This window comes from Podarcis pityusensis (genome assembly GCF_964106645.2).
Source record: "Podarcis pityusensis genome assembly, chromosome: 6".
NCBI lineage: Eukaryota > Metazoa > Chordata > Lepidosauria > Squamata > Lacertidae > Podarcis > Podarcis pityusensis.
The window spans coordinates 60670053-60689309 of NC_138030.1; the positions used below are offsets into that span (position 1 = coordinate 60670053).

General features: G+C 40.3%; 1 protein-coding gene across 10 annotated transcripts in view; it reads left to right on the forward strand.

Annotated features, from left to right (window-relative positions):
• The window catches only part of NFIA (nuclear factor I A), a 413608-nt gene that overhangs the window by 328459 nt on the left and 65892 nt on the right, over positions 1 to 19257 (forward strand). For all 10 annotated transcript variants that reach the window (XM_081011813.1, XM_081011818.1, XM_081011811.1 and 7 more), the window contains exon 6: positions 1189 to 1316. In XM_081011813.1, the coding sequence (XP_080867939.1) occupies positions 1189 to 1316 (128 nt within the window). The remainder of the gene's footprint in view (positions 1 to 1188; positions 1317 to 19257) is intronic.

Consider the following 19257-nt stretch of genomic DNA (forward strand, 5'->3'; position numbering starts at 1 on the left):
GCAGACTCAAGGCATTTTTGGGCTGGGGCTACATACCGGTAGTTCAATGAGGACTGAGCTTGCTATGGGCAGCTTAACTGACTTTGGGGCAGACAGGAATGGAAACGAGGCTAGAGGAGTGGGAAAGAAATGAAATGGGGTGAAGAGGAAATAGCTGGCTGGCTGGAACCCTAAAGGAGAACACTCCAACCTGCAACACTTTGTGCATGGTGTTTTTACAGAGTTGCTATGAAATTAAACTTCTTCATGGAATAAATGTCAGAACAATTCTCCTCCTCCCATACCACTGAAGCTTTGTAAAAATGAAAATGGGGCCACCGTGCAAACAAGTTATTGCTAAAGCTGAATTCTTACGAAGGATGGAAATGGTTGGACTATGCAACCTGCTCTAAAATACTTTACCTTTGCAGCTGGAAGTCACATAAGCAGAGTTCAGGCAACCCGCCTCCTGCACCCTGTGGCCACATCCTCCTCCATCCTCTCGTGAGGAGTTCTATGTACATACCAACATACATACATACATACAGTTCCTCTATGCAAGAGGAGATCTTGAGGCAATCAGGATCCCCACCTTACATGGATGAGCTCCACAGGCATGTACATGCATAGTGTCCCATTTCACACACTGAGCATCTGTACTGTTGGCCTTTACAGATTGAATACTATGTCTGAACACCCTGTTCACTTAGGCTCTGTTGTGACAAACTATAGGGAGACACTCTTGCACATATACGCCCACATGCTTAAGCTCTCATCCTCTTACATTTCTTTGTCCGCCGTCTCCAAAATAAATATGATGGATTATGGACTAGACTGTAGAGGAAGTGGGATTGTTGGCCCGGAGTTTCCGCATGCCACCAAAAGGCAAACGGAACTGAAAACACCAGCAAGTCTTCAGCCAGTATACCTTACCTTCTCTCCCAGGCCTCTACAGGCCTCTGAACACATCCTGCTATTAGAAAGCAGGAATTGACTTTTGTTCCAAAACACAGGACTGGAAGGGTGGAGCAAAGCACTCAAGGGAGACAGAAGATTAACAGGGCAGAAGAAGCAGAGTAGTTGCCATCACCTCTGCTTCAGAGCAAGGAAGTTCTCCAGAGCTGCAACTCTAAAATGCAGCCTGACATTTTGTCTCACTTTAGTTCTTGCATTAATGTCTCTCTCTGTGTGTGTTTCCTTCAATTCCAGCTCTACAAAGCGCCTCAAATCTGTAGAGGATGAAATGGACAGTCCTGGTGAAGAGCCATTTTATACAAGCCAAGGGCGGTCTCCAGGAAGTGGTAGCCAGTCAAGTGGATGGCATGAAGTGGAGCCAGGTAAATAGAGTCACTCAGGTGGCTTTTTAGGATTTCAAAGCTATCTTCCATGTATGTATTTATTTTAAAATTATTAGACTGCATTTCAGATTTAATGTACGAGGTAGTGTGTGTGAGATTACAGAAGTTGAGTGCTTCTGCAGCTGTAAATATTTTGATAATATTCATTCCAGTATTTTAGGCAAGCATTTGTAGTGTTGCATTATGGTTTCCGTTACTCTCAAGGCTTCTTTATTCCAAAATATTACTGAGAATTAGGTTGGCTTGCCCCCAAAGAGTGGCATCCTGCAATTTATATTATGTTGTAAAATGACAGGTGGGAGACCCTTTCAAACTATTGTTAACGTGAATTGATTTTATTCTGTAATGGCTTTTTAATGGCATTGCAGGAGAGGTTGTTTTGTCGATTTAAATGTTGGAAAGTTTGAATGAAGTCTTTCTACGTACCATTGATACTGTTGTTCCACTTCTGGATTTGTTAGTTACTTTTCAAGTCATCCTTTTGGCTTAACTTTTCTTGTGTCTCCTGCTACATAAATATCTTACCACTTGTCACAAAATCTTTTGCCTCTTAAAGGAAATTATATTATTACTTTTTAAAGTATAATTGCAGCTTATGGACAAAAGGCCCCTTGATTTTTGTTCTAAGTGATTCTTTTGTTATTGTTATTTCTAATTTGCACACAATTCTGAAATAAAGATGTTGATTTTGAATTTGTGAGCAAGCAAGCTAAAAGACAGTCATTCTAATAAATACATGTCAAAGCAGTCCATTGTATTAAACCAGGGCTTGCTAATATGGTATCCATGGGTGCATGTGCAGCCACAGAGGCCTTCCTTTGTGCCCGCAGAGTCCTCTCCCCAACTGAAATTATTTTTTTTTATAAGATATTTATTAAGATTTTTTAAAAAATATTACAATAAAAGTGAAAAAAATAACAAAAATACAAAATAAAAATGGTTAAAAACACACAGGTTTTCCATTACTTATTTTCCTTTAGCTTGTTTCCCGGACCTCCTCATACCTCCCTTTTTTGTATTCCACTTCAATCTGTTGGTTCAGCAAATCCTTACCCTCTTTAATTATCCTAATCCTTGATCTTAAAAATAATAGCATTAGATTTTTACCTATTTATAACCCTTTTTTCATATTCCCTTAAAGCATTACAGCTGGAAACCACTTAATTTCTATCCAACTTCATTCTACCATTCATTAATTTTACAATATTTCTGTAGATAATCTTTGAATTTCTTCCACTCTTCTTCCACCGACTCTTCTCCCTGGTCTCGGATTCTGCCAGTCATTTCTGCCAGTTCCATATAGTCCATCAGCTTCATCTGCCATTCTTCCAAAGTGGGTAAATCTTGTGTCTTCCAATACTTTGCAATGAGTATTCTTTCTGCTGTTGTGGCGTACATAAAAAAAGTTCTATTCTTCTTTGACACCAGTTGGCCGACTATGCCCAGGAGAAAGGCCTCTGGTTTCTTCAAGAAGGTATATTTAAATACCTTTTTCAGTTCATTATATATCATTTCCCAGAAAGCCTTAATCCTTGGGCACGTCCACCAAAGGTGAAAGAATGTACCTTCGGTTTCTTTACATTTCCAACATTTATTATCGGGCAAATTATAGATTTTTGCAAGCTTGACTGGGGTCATGTACCACCTGTATATCATTTTCATAATATTCTCTCTTAGGGCATTACATGCCGTAAACTTCATACCTGTGGTCCATAACTGTTCCCAGTCAGCAAACATAATATTATGTCCAACATCTTGTGCCCATTTAATCATAGCAGATTTCACCGTTTCATCCTGAGTATTCCATTTCAACAGCAAGTTATACATTCTTGACAAATTCTTAGTTTTGGGTTCTAACAATTCTGTTTCTAGTTTTGATTTTTCCACCTGGAAGCCAATTTTCTTATCCAAATTGTATGCCTCCATTATCTGATAATAGTGAAGCCAATCTCGCACTTTGTTTTTTAATTTCTCGAAACTCTGCAATTTCAGTTTGTCTCCTTCTTGTTCCAAAATTTCCCAATATTTCGGCCATTTGGCCTCCATATTGAGCCTTTTCAGAGCTTTCGCTTCCATCGGTGACAACCACCTTGGGGTTTTGTTTTCCAATAAATCCTTATATCTTATCCAAACATTAAACAGTGCTTTCCTGACAATATGATTTTTAAATGCTTTATGTGCTTTGACCTTATCATACCATAAATATGCATGCTATCCAAATACGTTATTAAAACCTTCTAAATCCAAAATGTCTGTATTTTCAAGAAGTAGCCATTCTTTCAACCAGCAAAAGGCTGCTGATTCATAATAAAGTTTAAAGTCTGGCAGGGCGAATCCACCCCTTTCCTTTGCATCAATTAATATCTTAAATTTTATTCTGGGCTTCTTGCCCTGCCAGACAAATCTAGTAATATCTCTCTGCCACTTCTTGAAACAGTCCATCTTGTCCACCATTTGCAATGTTTGAAACAAAAACAACATTCTAGGCAATACATTCATTTTTATCACAGCAATCCCCAACTGAAATTAGACTCGGGAGAAGTATTCTGTTGTAGCCAATAGGCTAGGTAGCATTGTGTTCTTGATTGTGGTGTGTGTATGTGGTGTCCACAACAGTTTATGCTGTTTGTAAATGTGCCAATGGACTCACAAATATTGGTGATCCCATTATCACTTCTGGTGCTACTCCATTCTCATGAAGCAGTTGCAATCTGTTAGGCCAACAATACGGAGAGAACTAAAGAACTTAGATCTTACCATGTATTGTGGCAAGGTCTAAGTTCTTAAATTGCTGTTACCCTCTCTGAAAACATGGGGTGAAGGGTGGGTAATTCAAAGTATTACTAGTAGTAGTAGTAGTAATAAAAATAATAATAATGTGTTAATAGTAAAAGATGGAGGGAATGTAAGGATGAGTGGTTGGGCTTAAGGAAGAGCACTGTTGTTTAGAAGAATAGGAAGGAATACTATACAGTGGTACCTTGGGTTAAGAACTTAATTCGTTCCGGAGGTCCATTCTTAACCTGAAACTGTTCTTAACCTGAAGCATCACTTTAGCTAATGGGGCCTCCCACTGCCGCCGCGCTGCCGGAGCTCAATTTCTGTTCTCATCCTGAAGCAAAGTTCTTAACCCGAGGTACTATTTCTGGGTTAGCAGAGTCTGTAACCTGAAGCGTTTGTAACCTGAAGCGCATGTAACCTGAGGTACCACTGTAGTGCCTTTGTTTCATAATGCAGGGGGAAAAGAAAAGAATAAGGTGAAATGGGGTGCCGGAAGAAAGTGACTTGGCAAATTTCTAGTCATGAAAGTGGGGTTGCTGAAAAAGGGATAAAAGAAGGGAAGAGCTAATGATACAAAAGAGTATCAGAAGTTTTAGCATGTAGAGATGGTAGGATGCATTCTAGAAGAGTGATGAAATCTAAACTAACTGCTCAGTTTGGCAAAAATGATTTAGCAGAAGTCACCCAGCCCCCATCCTCACTTTGGCAAAAGCAACGTAAGACATTTACAGCTGTTTACTTGGGCAGGCAGAGTTCACAGGTATGAAAAAGTTTCCACTTACTTTAACAAAACCATATAAAATATTGGATAAGCTAAAGTGCTTTCCCAGTTTCTCTTAGAAAGGAAGTTAAAAATCCCATTCATTCTCAGGCAGCCTGCTTTTCACCAAGTCATATATGTTTTAAGATTATTTCAGTTTCATATTCTAGGCTGGAATGGGGAACTTCTGGATACTGTTGAACTCCCCAGCCAACATGACCAATGGTTTGGGATGATGGAAACTGCATTCTAGGGGAAACTCCCATAGGTGTTGCTTATGGGTGGTGGAGGTAGCCCGGACCTTAGGGGCTGTACAGGCACACCGGCAGACCCAACCTCGCATTTCCACTGGTTTGCCCACATAGCCCTGATTTCCACCACCTATCCTCATTGGTTTCCTTTCCTATAAATGGCAGACATGCTACTGCCAGGAAGCTAGTGTTCTGGCTCTGATCCAATGGCCAACATACTTATATTCAAGGCTACCTCAAAACCACAGAGCTGTAACCTGTAGCAAATACGGTACATGCATAATATTGGAGAAATTATGTAGATGGCACCATGCTGAGAAGATCAACATGACTACCAGCAATTCCTGTTCATGTATCTACACATTCAGCCCCTATCTCCATGTCACATGCAGTAACACTGTTAGAATCAAAGTTTCACACTCCAATCACTGCATTTTTCTCTGCTGAAGCATTATGCATCTGTTAACTTCCAGGCAAAATGCCCATAAGGAAGGGTTCTGCCCTATGGTTACTGCTACATCTGATGCAATTTTTGCAAACAAGTGTGTGTTGCCTTATTTGTAGTTTGGGCATGATAGACCAAGCAAAACACAGCATTAAATCCTTGCTCCTAATACTGTACTCATGGAGACTCACATCCATTTACCTGCACTCCAGTGTGCTTGGGGAGCTCTCAGGCCTAAAAAGGCTGGAGTCTGCCAGAAAAGATGAATTTCCTTTCACCACAGGAAGACACAGGGAAGTAAAACAAAGCAGACACGTAGTAAATTATTCCTGCTTTTCAAATACCACTTGCGGTATCCTCCTTACCATTACTTTATCTCAGCACTTTCATCACATAACTCTTGCTAACGGAGAACGAAGGAAAGAGGAGATAATGAGGATACTTGGTAAGGAAATCAAGCGGCGTCAGGCTTGAGTTTGTACTATGGTGCAATTCCACATAGGCTCCATTTTTAAACTAGTATAAACTGTTATACAGCCATAAATACACCTAAAAGCTCTTGGCTTCGGGATTTTGTTTTATTTTAATCTGCCATGATCAAATGCACTCCGTGAAGCTGAATGATATAAAACATTCTGCTATCCCCTTTCCTTTTCTTTCTCTCCCTCTTTCTCTTTCCAACTGCATTCTGTAATCCAACACAGATGTGATGTCCTTTTTAACTTATGTGGCCCTTTTGAAGGCTGACATATACTGTAAGGTACTGGCTTCTCCTTTAGATATCTTTAAATTGATATATAGGTCAAACGGGCTGCTACATATTTAACCTTAGAATTAATAATCTTCTCTCACTATTTCTCACCACAGATTAATATTTTTGTGAGGCTTTAAGCCCACAAAATAGTGAGCTGACAGTGCTGATTAAAATTATGTTTTTTTTAAAAAAAATAATATATTTTTTAAAAACCCATTGTTATTTGATAGCAGCACAAGGGTATAACTGGTTGAGTTACCTGGCCTCCCACTCTCTTAACATTTCCCCCCAGTTTATTTTTGAATTTCAAGCTTTGAACCTGATGGGAAGAAAGTTGTTTTAAATTCTGTTAGGCTCTGGTCCCCAGATGAGCAGCAGTGGATATAAAAGAGACTGTGATACAAGGCTCATGAAACTGGGATGGAATTCCAAAGATGAAATAAGAATTCATGATAGATACCCATTGCGTGTCGAGGTCCCCAAGCCACCCCCCAAAATAAAGCACAGTTCACACAGAATTTTTGTTTAAAGTTTTTGGCATAATTTTGGCCACAACTTTATTAAAATACATAAATGTGAGTGGTTGCTTAGGCACTGGTTACGACTATCTGACCCCGCCCAGGGACAGAACTGACTTCCGCAACCCTGCGAAAGCCAGTAAGGGAAAACATTTTGGGGAGAAAATGGAGCTGGGCACCAGACCCTCACCTCTCCCCGCATGCTCCCAGGGGCTTGCGCTGCCCAAGCCCCACACCAGGGATTCGGACCAAAGCATGACGAGCCCCTGGATTCCTTTAACGGAATTCCCTTGCAGCAGCAGCATTGGAGGGGCAGGCACAGCCAACCCTTACCCCTCCACCAACCAATTTTTTAACCAATGCCAAACGCAACCTTACAAGTTGTGACAATTTGCTATGAGGTAGGGAAAAACCAAATGGTACCAGCCAATCAGCCAAATGGACAAAATTCTTACCAGGCCCCTGCCCCAAAAGCAGATGACCCCATGACAGGCATAGTAAGGTCAAATACAAAAGCCCTAAATTAGGGAGGGTGGGCGGGTGATCCGGTGCACACAGCGAAAGAGAACGCTCAATGCTGTGTGCTCAGTATATAAAACCCTTGGTCCATCCCACAAATTGGCAACATCAAAATTTCCCCAACAACCCAACATAGCCCAATCACAAGCTTGGCCATCTAAATGGTCCCACCCAGCTAGACCCCACTGCAACACGTGCTCTCCATGAAGGAGAACACGCTTTATCAAATGTGTTGTTCTGGATTGTTTGTCCTTTCTTTTCCTCAAACTGTCTTACACATTTCTCACACCACTGTAATAATCACATATTCTGCACTTGGTGGCAGGGAAGGAGGAGAAGAGAAGATGAACAGGGAAAACATAGGAGGAGCATGTAAAAAGTGAGTGGAAAGCCTAGCTATTCCACAGTAAATGTCCAGTGTGGAGGCAACGTGGATACTTTGCTACTAAACATTTAATGCATTTTCAAGAGCAAGCTCACTAGGACCTTGAGATCACAATGCATTAGTCTCAACTGCTACTACATGAAAGAGGATAGCTGTGTTAGCACATTAAAGATCTCTTTTTCACACTCTGAGTGATTGGTTTCTTATCTACAATCTCAGAATGCTGCACTGCTATTGGATTTGTCATCAATACAGCACAAACATGTATTTATTTATTTATCTAGATAATTTTTAGCCCATTCTTCAGCCAAAAAAGGCTGCCAAACCAACTGAAATACTATAGTCCCTTGTCTGCAAGCTTACAATATAAAAGGCACAACACAAAAGGAAAGGGGGGTGGGAATGGAAGAGGAAAATGGCAAACATACACCAGTTATATAGTAGCTCCTGTAATGGTTAGCTGGAATGGAAACAGTTAGTGACAGGAGGAGCCTCATCTTGCAGCAGATCTGATTGTTTGAGCCCTGCTGTCCATCTCCCCCACTAAAGTAGCCTGCTGGAATGCCAGCTGATGGGGAGAGGAACCAGTGGTCAGTTATCAGAGCCAATGTTTTTTACTTGCAAGAATTGGGATGCAAGCAATGATAAAAGCACAGAGCATGTTGAAAAACAACAATCCCCCCCCCATGCTTATATTTCCTCTGTGTAACTCACCAACATAGGGTCTTTGCTTACTGCAATCAGTATAGCTAGTTTTTGAAAACAGTTAGAAAATTTCATGGGAAGATAATCTAAGTTGTTGAGCTTTTTTAAGGGGTCCAGGTCAAAGTTGTTGACTTTTTTTTTCTTTTTTTTTTTTTGAGGGGGTTGTTGAGCTTCTTTTAGGGGGGAGATTACCAAAGCTGTGGACCTTCATGGTTGACCAATTGGACACCCCTGATCTATATCAATTGCTGTGTAGAAAAGAGGTTATAAAAAGGTAGTCATGGCACTCCAAAATGTACATATCTTGGAAAAAACCAAGCAACCACCACACCATCCTCACAATCCTTAAAGTATGCTAAAACCATTGTAGGCTGATGAAGGTGCTTGCATAATGGATATACACTAACATGTAATAAACTCCATTATGCTGTACTGTTTTCTTCACCCTCTGGCGTGGGTGTTGGTATCTGCACAGGAACAGGAGGAGCTCAGAGTTCTTCTGCACCATATATTCCTGACTACCGTGTTAACTTTTTTCTGTTTCTTTCTGTGTCCAGCTGTGGTAGCTACTAGAAGCACTAGTTGAACTGACTTTCGTCAGATATATTATACAGAGCGTAGAGAATCATTGCTGAAATCCATGATGATGTATTTCTTTTTGTACACTGTCTACTTTTACAGAGCCTCACTTCTGTTATATCCAACAGGCTGCAGCCAACAAAAATCTATTAATGAATATGATGCTACAAAAAATGCAGCAGGTCAATAGAGGTACTTGAGGCACAATCATAGTCTTTTTCCATTGTAGCCATTAAGTAAAATAATTAAATACCCTTCATTTGCTGTAATAGACGTAGACACGATGACAGAAAGTGACTGTTGGATCAATATGTCTCTTTTTCTTCTGCAATTTATGAAGGAGCTGGTGACCATTATCTGTGACAATAATCTGTTTCATTGACATTATTGCCTTAGTACCACAAAAGTTATAGAGGGAAGAACTGTCTGAAAATTGCATCCATTTTTTTTATTATTATATTGGACAGTGTCTTCTTGGCTTTCCTCAATCTTTGGGTCTCTTCCATTATTACCTTAGTAGTATGACACTCATTCTAGCATGTGTCCTTCCCATACCACCCCAGTGACATTGGAAGTCCCTAGTACTGTGGGAGGAGTCCATGCAGTAGCTCCTTCCCATGCTTTGTTGTTGTTGTTTAGTCGTTTAGTTGTGTCTGACTTTTCGTGACCCCATGGACCAGAGCACACCAGGCACTCCTGTCTTCCACTGCCTCCCGCAGTTTGATCAAACTCATGCTGGTAGCTTCGAGAACACTGTCCAACCATCTCGTCCTCTGTCGTCCCCTTCTCCTTGTGCCCTCAATCTTTCCCAACATCAGGGTCTTTTCCAGGGAGTCTTCTCTTCTCATGAGGTGGCCAAGGTTTTGGAGCCTCAGCTTCACGATCTGTCCTTCCAGTGAGCACTCAGGGCTGATTTCCTTAAGAATGGATAGGTTTAATCATCTTGCAGTCCATGGGACTCTGAAGAGTCTCCTCCAGCACCATAATTCAAAAGTATCAATTTTTCAGCAATCAGCTTTCTTTATGGTCCAGCTCTCACTTCCATACATCACCTTCCCATGCTAGCATTGCCCAAACTACCAGGGCAGTGTGGACCTGGTGTAAAGATAGATGCATTGCCAGCTTCTCACTTTATCAGAGCAGTGCTGCAGAAACTTTCTTTCCATTGTGGTATTTGTTCCAGGGTCGGGCCATAGGCCTTCTAGTCCTGTATTCAGTGTGCAACAACTGCATGCTATATAGCTTACAAGCATAGTCCCAAGCTGACAAGGAAGCCATGAGCGTCCTCTCCTGCCCACGGCATTTTGTATTCAGAGGTATACTGCCTCTGTTATTGGACATTTGTCCACTGATAACACCCTACCTTATTAAAATTTGTCTATTTTCTTTTAACCGTGAAAGCTAGGTTGCTGTTGGCTCCGAGGCAACACTGGCCTCCCAAAGAGACCTTTTGTGATCCCCAAATAAAGAACCCACCAGATTTTCATAGAATTGTAGCGTTGGAAGGGATCCTGAGGGTCATCTAGTCCAACCCCCTGCAACTAAAGCATCCATGACAGATGGTTATCCAACCTCTGCTTAAAAACCTCCAAGGAAGGAGAGTCTACTATCTTCCAATGGAGTCTATTCCACTGTCAAACAGCTCTTACTGTCAGAAATTTCTTCCTGATGTTTAGTCAGAATCTCCTTTTCTGTAACTTGAATCTATTGGTTTGAGTTCTAGTAAAATGCAACACATGAACTTTTGCAACAGAACATTAAAATACTCATCCCATTGGATGCAGTGCAGTATAGACAGATAGCATCCACACCCAAATAAGCAGATACACATTTGGGTGAGGTTCATGATCCAGAAGGGACACTGGTGGCGCTGTGGGTTAAACCACAGAGCCTAGGACTTGCCGATCAGAAGGTCGGCGGTTCGAATCCCCACGACGGGGTGAGCTCCTGTTGCTCGGTCCCTGCTCCTGCCAACCTAGCAGTTCAAAAGCACATCAAAGTGCAAGTAGATAAATAGGTACCACTTTGGCGGGTAGGTAAACAGTGTTTCCGTGCACTGCTCTGGTTCGCCAGAAGTGGCTTAGTCATGCTGGCCACATGACCCGGAAGCTGTACGCCGGCTCCCTCGGCCAATAAAGCGAGATGAGCATCACAACCCCAGAGTTGGTCATGACTGGACCTAATGGTCAGGGGTCCCTTTACCTTTACCTGATCCAGAAAGAGATGTATCCCCCCCCCCCATCATAGATTTCTTTATAGCTGGATTGAGGCAGATTTGTGGGCTCGGAGTCAAAGATAGCAGCCATAATAATGCTACAATTGGTCCCTTGCACAATCCAGTGTATTAGGTACCATGTGCTGTAAAGTTTGCCTTTTCAGTAAGTAGCCAGGAAACTGACATTAGAAAAGAAATTAAATGGAAGCATACTTGTAACAGCTCCAGTTCAGTAGAACATGGCTGAGAAACCTTTTTCAGACCAAAGACCACATTCCCTTCAGAACAACCTTCTGAAGGTCACATGAGTGGTGGGTGGGGCCAGGGGCAAAAGTGGGTGGAGCAACAAATGTAAACTTTACAATTGTACAGTAGCTTAATTTCACACAGTGCTTAATTTTATTCTCTATCCAGGTGAGCAAGAGGCGTTATCAGAGTTCAGGGACACATTCCAGGCAGGCAAAAACACTTGGGGGTTAAAGCAGGGCCAGTGTGGGGTGGGGTGTAGGGAGATGTCCAAGGGACAGAGGCCGAGGCCTGGTGGGTTGCAATCCCCCTGCTCCAAGCCTGAGGTTCCACACCCCAAGAGTAGAAAAAGAAAAGGGTTTTAATAATGGAGGAAGAGTAGGACAAAAGGCTGGGAAGAAACTTGGCACAAATTTTCTGTTTTGTGACCAGTTGCAATAAAGTTCCCACCTCTTCAATGTAGTACAAGATTTGCAATAAGAAAACATAGAAGTGTTTTCTTTTGTCTTCAGTATTTTTAAATGTGCCCGTAACAACCTATGTTCCATAATAATATTTCATTTTAACTTTTGTTTTCCTGCACACCTGGCTCAATAGTTGCTTACGTACTCCTTTACCATTAAAAAAGTAATGAATTTAATAAATAGTCATAGACAGTGCTGTTTTTCTAGAAAAAGAGGTGCTGGAACTTACCCATGAACGCCTCCCTCGTTCTCTTTTTTGGCACTGGCACCCACCTGAGAGGTGCCGGAACTGACTACCTGTGAAAAAAAGCCCTAGGATAGTCCAGCATGTATTGTAATCCATTGAAATAATTAAACCTCATTATGGTGTTGTGATTTATTGCCACATTTAAGCTGAGCGTAATAGCCTAGGTGTCCTTGTTCCATCAAACCTTTAACATACAACTATCCATATGGCCGGTCCAAAGAGATGCTGCTTTTGTAACCTATTTCAGTGCCAGCTGTGAAAGAGATGGAAAAAGTTACTCATGCCTCCTCCCTGGAAGTACAAATTTAGCTGAATGTCTATGACCCTTTTTGCTGATGCAGTTCTTGTGTCACAATCACTGCTGCCCTTGTGGGCTCCACACTGGAATACTGCAATGCAGGTACCCTTGAAAACCAATTGAAAAACTTATAGGTAGAGCAGAATGTAAGTACATCTTTATTTTAGGACAGCAAATTGCTGAAGAATACTGCCTCTGATATCTGAAATACTTTCTCGTTTGTCCTTTGCTACACTTCAAAATGCTGAATTTACTATCCCAAAGTAAAAGCAAACAGTCACTATTTTTTCTTAGATTGTTGCTGAGACAAGTGGTTTTAAACACAATCCCAAATTTCATCCTGGGGCTTATATAGAAGGTTCTCTCATAATTAGCAAGAAACAGTGTACGATAGAACCCCAATGACTTGTCTTTTCAGATCAGCTGTGTTGGCAGCAGAATTCTCCTATATTTAAATTTCTATTTTATTGTAAGACTTCTCATAGTTACACTATTTATTTGTACATTTGTCAAAACATTTTTAGCTGACTTTTCTAGCCCAACAGGCCCTCAAAGGCAGCCAACAATCATGAAAATAAAATTAAAGCACCACGTCAATCACAATTCACAATTTCACAATTTTATTGTGAAATACAATCTCACAATAAAAAGAACTCTACCCATAGATTGGCTTCGTCATACACACTCAAGATTTACAGGGCAGGTCTTGTTTTGATAAATAAATCAAAATATAAAGCACCTCTTCTTTTTTATTCTGTGCCTTTAAAAGATGTAGTTTGCACGTTTGGGACACATCCTGCTAACCCTGTTGAATAACAGGGGCATCAATTGTATTTTTAGAGCCATTTAAGAAGTCTGAATTTCTCCTCGTTTTTGTGTTTTAGTTTCTTACTTTAGTTAATATTTTTTTGTGACGTAGAGTAAAATGATTAAAACACAAATACAGCATTGGTTTCATTGGGCTTTGTGAAGTGGAATGTGAGGGTGTTGGAAGATAACTGCAAGCTGCAGTCATGCTCCTTTTGAAGAAAGAGCAAGAAGTATGTGGAATATGTTGCTCTCAGTGTAAGATAAGCTGGAGTGTGTTAATCAAATATTTTCATGATATGAAGGCAGTTAAGAAAACAGTAAAAAAAATACTAATTGCTCTCTTAAGTAAACAGATCTATCATTAGGTTGTCAGGAAGAGTGACATTGAGCAGAAACACCTTGCTAATCCCCTGAAGATAAGTATTTAACGTAATTAGGCAGACAGTGTCTCTTTTGTTGAATGTAGCATTAATCAGTAGGAAAACTCCAACTTTACAGAAAAGAGCTTTTCCTGATATGCCTTTGTGTTAGAAAGCTTCTTACACTTCTTTTGTCAGGACACCGTACTTGTAGTAGTGACAGCTACAGTTCTTTCTATGATGTACCATTTAATATGAGAAAAGCATTCTTATTTTTTCATATTGTCACTTATTTGTGTGGCTGTGTGATATGTTAGGTTAAAAAAAATCACTGTAGTACATAAGGTTGTTTATATATTTATCATTCTATTAGTTACAAGTGGGGGCACTGGCAGTGGGGGTCTCCAGATAGATTTGGGGCCATGAGGGGTTAATCTTTGTTATCCCTACCCCCCCCCACACACACACCTGGGGCTTTCATTTCCTCTGATTTACATATTTTAAATGGCATTGGATCCGTTCATAGATCCAGTGAGTTATGCTCATGGAAGGGAAGGAAGGCAGCTTTTGCTGATTCCCTCTCCTCCCTGCAACCCTTTTCACACACTGTGGGAAAAAATCTGCTTTCCTTCCAGAACAATGTGGAAGTGGCATGGGTAAGGGGGAATAGATACTCTTTGTTCAAGCCTTAATTTTAAAATTTGCAGCAAATAGTTGTTTTAGGTGCGGTGCTTCTCAGATGGAAAATGGCATGGGGGAAAGAGCTAAATTTCCCTTGTTCCACTCTCCAACCAGATCAGGGCCCCCAACAGCTGCTTTTTGTAAAGGAAACACAGGACTCAAGCATCAGATCCAAAAACATGATCAAAGTCACGTCTGGTTTGACATCTCCTTTCATTCTGAGTAGCTCAAGAGGCTTTGAGGGGAAAGGATCGAGTTAAAAGATGATAGGCAGACTTCTCAAAGTAACAGGTAGAGGTCAAGTTGGTTTATTTGTTGGGCAGAACAGAATGTAGAGATGAAAAATCAAATGCCCTGCTGTAATAAGGGTTTAGGTGAAAATGCTGACTGCCTAAGTTTTGATTCCAGCTGACAGAACCTTTTCTAGTGTTCATTACTTGATTTCACAGTTCAGGCAATTTTAAGAGGCTTAGCATTATATTCTTGTTCTCCTCTATAAAACGTTTTGATCGCTTTCTAATTTTTGCTTTAAATAAAGTTATTGGGGTCCACTATCAAACACAGTTCCACTTTTTAAGTTTCCGTAAAGTCAATATATAATCACTGTACAAGAAACTGAGGCTAGCTGTTAGAAATTTGTGTTGTTTCTTTTCTTCCTGTGACAGTTTACGTTACTCTTAATGATTCATTTGAAAATTCCTCCATACCTCTATGCAGTAATACCAGTTAATGTTCTGTAAAAAAAAAAAAATTCACTCTCTGGCTGGGCCCCTCGCTACACTTTTTGGGCACCTGATAGAAGTATGCATACAGAAGTGGTCCTCTAAGAAGGCATGCAACAGACAAAGTCACCAAACCATGCAACATTTTACCTATGTAGGATAGGGAAACTGAAATAACTCATCAGTACACAAAAATGTGCTACAATAATATTGCTACTGTGCTGTGATAAATGCAAACCTTCTGAAGTTTGGGAAGCATTGTTGTAGAGCAGGGATGAGAAACCTGTGACCTTCCAGATGCTGGAAAACAGCTCCCATCATCCCTGGCTATGCTAGTTGAGGTTGATGGCAGTTGTGGCCCCAAACATCTGGAGGGCCACAGGTTTCCCATTCCGGTTCTAGGGAGAGACGGGAGTCAAAACCATTCCAAATGAACAGGACAGGTGGCTCAGGACAAGCCAAGGCGAAATTATCTGGGGGGATGCAAGAATGAGCAGAAGTAATAGATCAAGGCTGCAAGCAGGAAGAGCAAAGTACTCAAACTATATAGGGACAGAACCATGAGCAGTCAGAGAGGTGTGCAAGGCAAGAATTTTGCAAGCTAGAAGGCACACTTGTTGCCGTCCATCTGTCTTAGGAGACAATGGAGGAGTTCACCTTTTGGGATGAAGTTACTGTACCTGATGTGGCTTAAGGCACACTGTTCAAAAGGGGAAAGTAGATCAAGGAGCAATACTTCAGAAGGTCTTGGGTACAGTAGTCCTTGCAGTTGGGAACCTAGGAAGCACAATCGCCTAAGCATTATATAGGCGCTATCTGAAAATAGAGAGACTTCCCAACCCCTTTTATACTAACTTAGAACGTTGTTGTCTTATGGCCACCTAGGTAAAGTTCAGACAGCTGAAAAGGGAAGGATTTAATGGAGGGGGCAGTGCTACTTTCATTCGAAAAATGGTACAGTGGTACCTCGGGTTAAGTACTTAATTCGTTCCGGAGGTCCATACTTAACCTGAAACTGTTCTTAACCTGAAGCACCACTTTAGCTAATGGGGCCTCCTGCTGCCGCCGTGCCGCTGGAGCATGATTTCTGTTCTCATCCTGAAGTTCTTAACCCAAGGTACTATTTCTGGGATATTGGAGTCTGTAACCTGAAGCGTATGTAACCCGAGGTACCACTGTACTAGGGAAAGGATTAAAGTAAGGCAACACAGAGTTGTTTCCATTAAGTGGTTTCAGAGAGTATGGTGAAAGGAAGGGGATGCACTGGGACAGCTAGAAGTTATGTGTCCATTTGTGATCTGGCATCATAACAGAACTATTGATTGTGTAGTCAGTCAATATGAAAACTATGCAAATAGAGTAAGGAATTCAGTCATGTTTGTGGTTCCTGGATTAATGCAGATTCAGTTGGGTAGTTCTCTCCTAACTTGCTCTTTTTTCTGGTTCCCTTTTCTCCATTCCTCAAGAGCTCCTAAGTATTGGTAAATCATGTCATCCGACAGTGCATCTCTGTGCTGATAAGATTAATTTTGAACAATTATGATTTATGTTTAATCCTGTTGAGATATAACACATTCATTAATCAAAATGTATATTAAATAGCTTCACATAACAACAAATTCTCCAGATGTTTTTATCCTAGACTCCTTGCTAAAGTAAAATGTGTTTAAAATGTTGCTATAATGAAAGCTGTAGTTCTAAATAAACTTGAATTTGTTTAGGTTATCTGTCCTTATTAGTATAGCAGAAATTGTTGCAACATTTTTAAACCTCTAAAAGGTCAGTATCTGAAATAATAGAGAAGAGAATCATATTCAAATCCTTTCATTCACTTGCAGTTTACACTCCATTTGCATCTTGTAAGGATGTGGCTGAAACATAAGCCTATTTTTGATCACTGATTTCCAAAAGTTTCATGCCTCAGCTGCAATAATAGGCAAAGACTTATACACAGCTATGTAAATGGTGTTTGAATTTATGATTGTATCATTTGCCTGTCATTGTATTTTCCACCTGCAAAGCTTCCATAAACCAGTGTATTCTGAATAGCCATGATTTGTTCTTACTGCTGTATGTAATCTATCCAGTAGAGTACAATCACGGTTGCAGAAATGGCTTTGGGAGACACCCAGAAATTTAACAGTAAGACATCTGAGGAAAAGGAACAGTAAAATATAATGGCACAAAGTGTTATGGTACTATAGCATCTGAAGAAAATGTTAATGACATAAAATTAGATGGGGGTATGTGTGGGGGAGGGTACAGAAGGTTCCACCAACCTTGGATTGTTTAGCTTTAATAAAAAGAAGCAAAATTGTTGTAAATGCAGGAGGAGAAGCTCTCAATGAATGAATGAATGAATGAATGAATGAATGACATTTCATGTTTTGTAGTAATACCCAGGAACGGTGGGGGAGAAGGCTAGTTAAGAATGCTGATGCTTCTTGAAATGGTGTTTCAGTAGCTGCTCCAAAAGGAAGCTGCTAACATGCACAGGTGTTTTTTTAAGAGAACTAGAAAACAATTTAATTTCTCTTTTATATGCCGTTCTCATGTTTTAATTATTCAACTTTATGTTTCTTAAAATAATGATTATGATGAATTCAGTTATCATGCATAGTGGCATCAGTTGAGTGCTGAGATAGTTGTTAACCGTTGTTAGAGCCCGGTAAATAGATTAGGTGTTTTAAGAAAGAAAAAGAAGGTTCAACATTTTGGTTGATGTGTATAGTTGAATAAATGGTGTAATAGGTTCGGTTACTATTTTTTACTTTCATTGCACAATGGTTATTGTAATGTTCATATGGTAGATGAAAGTAATAAGTTAAGAGCCCAGGAATGTATGGGTCAAAACAATCCTCCACGCAACTTTGTATTACTGATTCATACATTCAAGCAGAAGCTGGACAGAAATCTGTTTAAAATGTTCTAACAATCACACCCATCTTATGCCAGTAAGGCCCAGCTGATAATTGATAGATTTTGCATAACTAATAATTAAATTAACTTTATGTTAGCATATGGCATTGTTTTTGAAATTTGTTTTTATTTTGTTCTTTCTTTTACGGCATTCAATTTTTCTGGTGCAGATAGGTTTTCTTATAGATTGTTTAGAGAGCCCCTCTATAATTGATATAGTATAGAGGCCAATGGTTCCCAAGCTGGGGGCACCTACTCCTTAGAGGGTCCGCTCATTTAAGGGAGGGGGGAGGCTTCTTCAAAAGGCAGGCGCTTTAAGTCCCATTGGAGTCGCTTCTCCCATCCTTTAAATGAGTTATGTTTAAAGAAGAAGAGGGAGGCTGCTTTAAATACCACTTTTTTTTTCAAAGAGCTTTAAGAGAGACCCACCCCACTCTACTCCTGTTGTGTCTCTGAAGGGTCAAACAGGAGCAGGGGGTCTGCAAAATTTGGAGGAAGGGTTAAAAAGGGGCTCCTCATACTCAAGAAAGTTGGGAACCATTGGTTTAGGCTACATTTCTTCATCCTTTGCATATATTCCTCCGGTGGATATATCTATCTATCTATCTATCAATACTGCCCATATTTATGTTGACATTAGTAGTCAGTAACTTTCATTCGTATAGCAAACATGGAACTGTGCTGTATCATGATTAGAAAGGTATTCTGAGGTGGTTAATTAATCAATCTATGGCATTTTAAACCAGAGAGGTATTGTTTTTGGTTGTTATTATGGTATGCATTTTTGTGTTTTTATATTGTACACTTCCCTGTGATCTTTGGATAAAGGGTGGTATATTATTTATTATTAATAAATAATAAAAATAATAGTTCTAGAGTGACACTGGATTTAGCATCTAGAAGTACACAGAATTCCACCCCCCACCCCCCAATCTTTGTATTACCTTTGGGAAGAGAATAGAAATTGTGACGTTGCCATTTTTGGTAGTGATGGATGATTTACCCTTAGCAGAACTGTTCTTCAGCTTGGGAGAATGTGTAAAGTTATCCACTGGGCAGACAGATATTGTGAACAGAATTCATATACAGCTTTCTCTCATTTACTGTATTTGGAGAATGCCCATGGATCTTTTCCTATTACGTAATAGGAAGCATTGATATTTCCTGACTAGCGAATACAAGAAGGTTCAGGATTTTAAACTATTGTTCTGCTCTACTGATCCATAGAAGATGATGAATATGAAATATTCCTGCACCCACAC